Consider the following 8,955-nt stretch of genomic DNA (forward strand, 5'->3'; position numbering starts at 1 on the left):
CAGAAATGGGCACCAGGATGCACTCAGTGGTGTTGACTCTCTTCCTCCTCAGCAGGGCTGCTTGCTCCCCATTCTGAGTGGCTGTACTGGCCCTGCCACCGTCTAGACAGTAGGCATGGGACAGCACTGCTGCCATTCTTTCCTAGGCATCATTCCCTCCATACAACACCCTTGACGCCGCTGCCGGTGCCTCCGGAGCATCGAACCCCAAGGCTGGCAACAAGCACCGACACCAGGGGCTCCGGCAGGATCTGCTGGGTCTGAGAAGCGGTAGCCACTGGAGGAGACAGCAGCAGCGAGGTCCTCTTCTTCAGCCCTCTCCAGCTCTTCCTCCTCCAGCTCTGCCATCTGGGAGATCGCTGGTCAGCTGGGTGGAGCAGTCTTCTTCTGAGCCAGCTAGGTCCATGCCCTGCCTGTCCCAGTGCTGCCAGCCACCAGCCACAGCCCTGAGCGCTGAACTCCCCTGGCTGGGGTCTAAGGGGCTGAGTGAGGCCAGACATTCTCTCAGCTACAGCCTGCCCCCCTCAGTCTCTGAGCCTCCCTGGGGCTGCATAGGCGGTTGCAGCAGGGGACCCGGGACCATCGCCAGAGCCAGGGCTGCAGCGTGGCATAGCAGCAGTGTGCTGTCAATGGCGGTGGAGGCATCGGTAGTGGCAGGCGACAATCCCATGGCAAAGGGGTTTCCGGGCCCTGCCCAGTGTGCAAACACCTTTCCTGGGGGAGGCGGTCGTGCCAGTGCCCCAGGCTGAGTAGCACTAAGGCTGCCAGGGCCCCATTCAATTTCTTTCTTTTTTCTTTTTCCTTTTCCATTCAAAAATTTACACTTCCTCCCTCCTCCTACAACCTTCCTGTTCCCCTATTCACCCTCTTCTCTTCCCCTCCCTGCTTGAGAGAGGGTAGGGAACCCTGCCTTGTGGGAAGTCCAAGCCCCCCCCCCCCCACATCCAGGCCTAGGAATGTGTGCATCCAAATAGACGAGGGTCCCAAAAAGCCAGTACATGCAGTGGAAACAGGTCCCAGTGCCATTATCAATGGCTTCTCAGTCTGCCCCCCATTGGTAGCCACATTCAGAGAGTTCAGTTTGATCGCATGCTCATCCAGTCCCAGTCCAGGCGGATTTGGTGAGCTCCCATTAGATCAGGCAAGTTGCTTCAGTGGGTGGACCAACCCCTCGTGGGGCTGATTTCCTTGCTCATCTTCTCCCTCCTTCTGCTCTTCAACTGGACCTTGGGAGCTCAGTCCATTGCTCTGATGAGGGTCTCTGGCTCTATCTCCATCCATCGCTGGACAGAGATTCTATGGTGATAAATCGAGATAATCATCAGTGTGATAGTGGGGCAAGGACAGTTCAGACACCCTCTCCTCTGCTGCTAGTTTGAGATTCTATTGAACATTTGTCAAAATGACTAAGATCCATAGCACAAGTGACAGCTCATGCTGGTTAGGATGTAGAGCATGGGGAACATTTTTTCATTGCTGTGGGCTTTAAAACTTGTATAACCAATATGGCAATCAATGTGGATGTGCAGGCTTTGTTGACTCCTCATGGAGACCTTACCCTTTCTGGGGAGTAGATATGGTCATGTGCATTGAGGTAGGGAGAACAGGAGAAGCCAGCCATTCGAGTTACCATGTTGTTGGGGTTGGAGGAGATGCTCAAGTCTGACTGGGTGGCAGTGCTGCCCTATGTATTCAAGGAGAGCGAGTATCACTAGTTCATGTTCATTGTGGCCTGGAACAAGATCGAAGGCAAGTTTTCCATACCCTACCAGAGCAGGACGGCCAAGAGGCCGAGGAGCGGTTCCCGGGAACAGATTGGGACTCCTGAGCCAGATGGAAGCCACTGCCTCTGCCATAGCGCTTCTAAGCCCCAGGCCACAGAAGAGCCTGGCCTGGGTTGAGGATGGCTCTGTGTTCAGTTCATGCAACCCTGGGGGAATCCTCTCTTCTCCTCTGTCAGGCAAGCAAAGGACCAGAGAATGCCCTCCATGGTCCTGTGCAGGGCAAGGTAAGACTGCTTCACAGAGGCAAGGAATCCCAAGATGGGCTCCCAGCTGTCATGCCAGCCACTCTGGAGCCCCGGTGTCTTTCTTGCCAGTGGTGAGTGTCTGCTGGTGGTCTCCAAGATGATCTAGGTGCCTGAAATGGTGTGGGAGGACTAAGTGCCACTGCTGCTCACAGACTAAGAGCCACAGCCGCCTTCTTTCCACTGCAGGGCTGGAGTTTCTGCCTGAAGAGTGCAGCTGTGGCAGTTCTTCTCCTTCTGGGTTCTGCTGTCCCTCTCACCCGCTCCCTCACCCCTGTCACCTTAACCCTCACCCTCTCCCTCACCACCCTCATCAGCCCCAGCCTTGGCTCTCGAGGCCCCACCGTTCATGGCTAGGCTGAGGTCTCACACTCTGAGGTTGTACAGAGTCCAGCCTTCCCCAGGAGCTCTGCACATGCGTACTTAGGCGAGTGCAGGCAACTGTTGGGAAGACAGTTGGCAGAGCAGGAATTGTGGCCTCTGAGCCATGACACCTACAGTTCAATTTGCTGTCAGCTGCCCTGTCTGTCTCTCAGTGGGGTCAGTGCTGTATGAGGAGCCTGCATGATGAGAAAACCGCCTCTTTTTTCCGTCTCGGAGGCAGCCACTGGTGAGCGGTGTTTCCCCCATGGGAAAGCAATAAACTTCACCCAGAAAGACTTCAGGGAAATGCGGCTCAGTTTTCCTAACAGTAAGACTCCACTGGCATCTGGTTAAAATTAGATTTAGAAATGTTAGGGCCCAGCCGGACATTCACGTCCAGCCAATATCTCCTCACACCTAGGTTTACAGTTAATCTGACAGCCAGTATTTCCAAAATGCAGCCGTTTGCACTGAAAAACAGCGCGTGTATTCTTTCTTTTAGATTGGAAGTCGGCAGGTATGTATAGGTTCCCCTTAAGTCTTCAGGCTAAAGTAAATGAGGAGCAGAGACATGGCCAGAATTTGAAAACAGCAGTCTACACTTAGTTTTGTTTTTACTTTATGTGATTTTGTTAATCCCAGTCATTTATGTACCAAAAGTAATTTGAAAACTCTTGAAAAAAAAATCTTTGTAGTTTATTTTAGTACTCCATAGACTCATTTAATATGGGGTCCAAAAGTTATCTCCTTTGTTTATGCAGTGAATGAAATCAATTAATAATCATTTATTCATAATCATCCAGGTAGAGACAAAACACTTTATTCTACAGTGTTTACTAATAGAAAACAGCCACTTAAAAATCTTGATTTTGTAAAGTTCATTTCAAACATCTTATTTTGATGATCTCAATAGATAGACACCCAAGAAAAAACCCATTAAAGACATCTAAGCACAAGCATGCACACACCACACACACACACACATGCAGGAAGACACCCAAGCACACTTGTATGAACACACATGATCAGAGCCTACACAGACAGACACACAATCAGATGGACACACAAACACACATACACAAGCAGGCATGCACAAACACACACATCATACAAGAACACACACACTCCTAATATTGTCCCCACAAAAAAAGACACCCAAGCAAAAACCCAGACAAAGACACCTAAGCACAAGCATGCACGCACAACCACAGACATGCACACATACACACATATACAAGTCATACTGTGACCTACACAAATGAACATCCACCCACATAACATGCACATTATATACAGGCAAGCAGGCTCACAGGCACACAGGTTGGCTTATACCACCAGTCCAGTCCCTAGGGGTAGGTGTAGAATTATGCATCTGGGGAAAGCAGGTTTGCTTATAGACTGCTTCCATCAGGTCCTGAGCTTGGAGGGAGTTGGCCATCTGTTGCTGAATACACAGTGGTGAGCTTTGCAGGACTGTTATCGCAGGCATTCTTTGTACCTCGCCCCTCCCTCTCTGGCACTGACTCTGGCTCCAGCTCCATCTTATGTTACGGAGCCCATGCCAGAGTCTGGCCAGCTCCAGTCTGGAACACCCACCCCACATAGCCCAGGTCACAGGGCCTGCTTGAGGACAGGTGGTGGTGTGTTTGTCATCCTGTTCCCTGGGCTGTCCCAGTTTTCCAGGCCAAGTATGTCTGAATGCAATGTCTGGAGAGAGCATCCACCCACCAACCTGCCTGTGGATCTGGGGAGCTGGGGAACTGAGGAGCCAAGTGAGGTGGTGGCTAGCCCAGGGTTTTTCTGGTTCAAGGCCAGCTTGGGCTGCATATCACTCATAAGCCAATACTCTGTGATTCTTAGCTCTTTAGGTGGTCCTGGGATTCCCCATTAGGGTGCTTCCCCTTGTGGATTTCCTGTGTGCATCAGGGCTCTGAACGGTGGATGGATCTCAGAGGTGCACACTTTTTCCAATGTGCAGAGACTGCAGTAGCCTGTCCTGTCCAGTGTGACTCTTGACCCATGGTCTGCTGCAAAGGCCACAAGGGCCAAAAAGGCCCAAAGTAAAGCCTACAGCACCCGATATTTCCAGGGAGACCTCCCATCAAAGTATTAACCAGGCCCAACCCAGTCTATCTTCTGAGATTGAAGGAGATTTGGCTCTTCCAGGGAGGTATGGCCACAGATGGAAGTGGCACTTGCTGCTGTGCCCGAAGAGCCTGTTGCTGCTGTGCTGTCAGCACATCCATCTGCAAGCCCTCTGCACCCCTTTCGGCCACCTAGTCCCGACAAGCCCTCCCTGCGCAATGCTCCTGAACCTGGCTCAGTCACACCAGGCCAAGTCAGGTGGCCAACCAGCCAGCCCATCAACCCACCTGCCATCTGGGCCCTCCTCATTCCTCTACCACAGCCTGGAGCCAGGATCCAGAGCCAGAAGTGTCCAGCCTTCTCTGCCTTCCATCTCCTTCCTCATCGAGCACCCTTATTGTGCCCCAATGTGCCCCTCATTCCTGCAAATCATTTGTGTCCCCGATGGACGAGGCATGGGGTTTGGTGTGGGAAGATGGGTGTCTGGGTTGTGAGTAGGGGTGGGGATGGGAGTGTAGTGTTATGGGATGGGGTGGTATGCTGAGTTTCATGCCAAGTTGGGGCTGAAATTTGGCTGCTCTCTTTTTTTATCCTGAATGGATGTGTCATGCTTTGTTGACACTCATTGAGTCTTGCTCCTTTATGAATGAGAGAGAGGAAGAGTGGATTGGGGAGTGAAGAGGACATGGAGGGAGGGAACTGGAGAAGAGGAATCGGGTAAATCAAACTTGGAATATAAAATCAATGAAAAATTTAATTTAAAATATTTATTTTATCTACAACCATGTGATGTCAGTTTTTCTGCTTTTAGTCTTGTACATGTACATATGCATGCAGGTATCTAGGCAGGCCAGAGAAATGGGATCATCTTACTAGGAATTACAGTAGGAAGTCCGTCACTGCACTAGAGTCCTAGGAATGACATTTATTTAACTGAAGTGCTGCTTTCTAGATCAGACTGGCCTTAAACTTGGCTCTACCCTGGTGTAGGATGTCCTCCTGTATTTGTATCACTTTCATTGATTGAAAGGGCAGCCCTTAGGTGGGTAGAGTAGTCAGAACAGAATGCTGAGAAGAATGGAAGTCTGGCTGACACCATGCCTCTCCTGCCTGAGATGGATGCTGGTTAGACTCATGCCTGAAAGCCACAGTCAAACGGCAATACACATTAATGGAGACAGGTTAATGAAGATGTTAGAGTTAGACAAGAAGAGGCTATAGCTAATGGGCCAGGCAGTAATTTAATTAATAAAATTTCTGTGTGGTTATTTCGAGGTCTAAGCTAGCCCAGTACCAGGAACTTGGCCTGCTCCTCCTAGAGCACTATGTCCCAAGTTGTGAAATTAAGTATATGCACAACCACCAACAAAGCAAAAATACTATTTTAATGCCTTTATATGTCATCTTTATTTCAGGAAACATGAAAGAAATCATGAATGACAAACGCTCAAATTTAGGAAACATTAGTAAAATATATTAGTATCTAGAGTGACATTTGAGTGCAAAAAAAAATCCCTTCATTTTTTTCCCATCATAGCCTTGAAAAAACTGAACAAACCAATTTTTTTTCTACGAGGAGATAATGGGAACTCGGTATCAGAAGAAGGCTGGTCAACAAGGCCAAAATCATGCTTTGCAGGATGATATTCTTCCTGAAAGGGTTCTTCAAACTTTGAGGAAATTGTGAAATGTTAGTATTAACTAAAAATTTCAATGGCTTTTAATTCACCTTAGAAGAACTAGTCTGTTAAAGCCAGGGTCTTGCTTTATCGTCCTCCAATATTGGATTGTTCAGGGAAATTTTATCACTGTAACCACTGATAGTGTATAAGCTTTGTTTTCTTTCTGTTTGAATCGAAGCCCAGAGTTTGGGAATCTTTAAAGAGGACCTGCTCAGCTTTTGGAGTGTGTAGGGGGGTAAAGAATAAACTTCATAAGGAGGCTCTCTGTTTTCACGTGGTGACGCTACCTTGGTGCCATGCAGGGAGTAAGAGGCAGACTTACAGACCGTGGTGGTCCTGGAGAAGAATTCCCAGGTGGCCGAGGTGGCGACCGAGGTGGAGGCAGAGGTGCCCTTCTCTTGCGCACAGGCGCCTTTGGTGGCAGAATGTCACCTGGTCCTGGGCTTCCTCCTGCACCATTAACGGAACAGACAGAAGTAAGTAGAGTTGGACCTGTAGTACCTGGTGGACCTGGGTTACTGCATAAAGGCCAGTACTCTCAGAAACTTAATAGACCGGCCTCACTAAAGAGACCTGCAGAGCTGCATTGATGACCAGATTTATTTTTTTAAACCAGAAAATGTTTGAAATTTATAATTCCACATTTATAATGCTCGCCACAACATTATGATTATTCCTTGTCTGTACTTGAGTATTTTAACCATTTGTGAAGAAACATGAAAACAAGTTAAATGGTAGTGTGCTGAGTTTTTTTTTTCTTTTAAGGATGATTGTTTGAAGACTTAACAATTGGAACTCCTTATGAGCATACTCAAATTCATTGTGGAGAGTCAAGTACGCCTCTAAGTGTATCAAATTGTATGGTTGTGAATTTTCAAAACATTCTAAATTTTTATAAGCTGTCAAACAGATAAAGTTGCAGAGGGTCCATGATGTCACCAGTGTGGCTACCAGGCGCAAGCTCAGCCTCAGCATGTGGCCTCTGCCTTGCCTGCCCAGAGTATGTCCTAAAGTACATGTGTGATCCAGGGTGGTGTCGTGAGGTGTAATTTTCTCAGATGCCTGAAGAGTGTCACCTCTGTCACTTGTACCTGCAGATGGTTGTTTGTCAGGCGTGCTGGTAGGCTTGGGCCCAATTGCATCCTCCTCATTTGGAGGACAAAGTCCTTCCTGCGATTTTTCTTCCACCTAAGAAATTGTGAGATGTTAGTGTTCATTAAAAATTTCACTGATTTTTATTCACTTTAGAAGATCTTATCTTTTAATGCCAGAGTGTTTTTCATCCAAATTTCTATTCCATGTATGTGATGCAAAATGCATATTATTTTCCAGTTGTAATAAATTCTTGCTTATTATTGTCCTCCATATCATTGCATCTGTCAAAGTGCTTCAGAGAACCCCATTGGTCCACTGAGTCACATTTAAAGTCATTAATATTCACCTTCTGATTTACACAAATCTTACTTTAGGGCTTCAGGTCCCGCAGTGCATGATGTTGAGGTCACTTTACTATGAATAGATAAATGTCCAATTATAACCCTTAAATATTGTAAACTGTGAACATGATGCAAAGAAAGAGAGTGTATATTGTTGTCAAATATAGAACAAATATTCAGAAACCAAAGTGTTACTATATTGCAATTGAATCTTAAGTTCTACAACTGCTGGCTTATTGGGGTAAAATACTTACTGTGTGACTGGAGGAAGTGTTTTCATTATCCTCCTAGTGGAATCAAATAGAAAACATGCTGTAATCTCTTCATAATGAAAACTTGGTTGAACAGATTACAAATCACTAAATTTCCACAATTTCTTGCTAGTGTAAATACAGAAACAAAGAGACAGACAGAGGAGATGCTCTTATCTGTGATACTGAAATAGGAATAGCAAAGTGAAGAGGAAACCTACCTGCAATTATGCTGAAGACAAAGGCACCTGGGTGATGCCTGTACCACTGCAATAACTGGACCCGTTAAAATGTATTCAAGTGCATTACCTCAATCGTTTTTTAAAATCATTCTAATGTGTATTTATTTCTGCCAACCATCCTTGGTCAAACATCAGGCATCTTCCTGTGTTTCCAGCTCATTCTCTTATTGGGCCACTGCTACCTGCAAGGACTTACTGCTCACTGGAATTTATAGAAAGGATGGTCCACAAATACCAAATGCTTTTCTCTGACCAAATCTCCATATTAAACTGTGATAGATAGACTTCTGCTGCATTTTAACAAAATTCATAAGAAAACAAATTTCACCAAGGAGAGTTTTACCTTAATAACTGAGGTAGGGTCCTTGTCCTCTGTTTTACGTGCAGCATCTTTGGCATTTTCAGAGAGACTTTAGAATAAAAACATGTACTGTTTGGTGAATTTGGTCCTTAGAGAAACTCTGTTGAAAGATTTGTTACCTGTATACTAAGTAACATTTTTCATTTATGTAATTCAACATTGATCCCTGTCTTAAAGGTTTTTGTTGCTTTTGTAGTTTCAACTTATTGCAATCTATGTAACATTCAGTGAAGACTCAGTCATAGTTCTATTTAAAAATAAAATTTAAGAAGACAGTGGTTTTGGAGATGGCTCAGTCAATAAGATGTTTGCTGCCCATACAAAACACCTGAGTTTAAATACTCAGCATCCACATAAAATACTGGGCATGGACACATGCACATGTAACCCCAGTACTGTGGGTGGAGGAGACAGGTTACCATTTGGGCTTATTGGCTGCCAGACCAGCTTCAGGGTCAGTCAGAGATCTTATTTCAAGAGGAAAAGTTAGAGAATGATACAAGACACCA

At 46.3% G+C, this 8,955-nt stretch overlaps 1 protein-coding gene across 1 annotated transcript; it reads right to left on the reverse strand.

Annotated features, from left to right (window-relative positions):
* Positions 1 to 5,926: 5,926 nt before the first annotated feature.
* Positions 5,927 to 8,493, reverse strand: LOC148118751 (uncharacterized). The gene is made up of 4 exons (XM_087899663.1): positions 8,429 to 8,493; positions 7,847 to 7,879; positions 7,248 to 7,344; positions 5,927 to 6,606 (listed from the first exon to the last, which is right to left on the reverse strand). Exons 1-4 carry the CDS (start codon positions 8,482 to 8,484, stop codon positions 6,475 to 6,477), a joined length of 318 nt encoding a protein of 105 aa, XP_087755789.1. The 5' UTR covers positions 8,485 to 8,493; the 3' UTR covers positions 5,927 to 6,474.
* Between the last annotated feature and the right edge of the window lie 462 nt (positions 8,494 to 8,955).

This window comes from Myodes glareolus, chromosome 21 (assembly GCF_982192425.1).
Source record: "Myodes glareolus chromosome 21, mMyoGla1.1, whole genome shotgun sequence".
Taxonomy (NCBI): Eukaryota; Metazoa; Chordata; class Mammalia; order Rodentia; family Cricetidae; genus Myodes; species Myodes glareolus.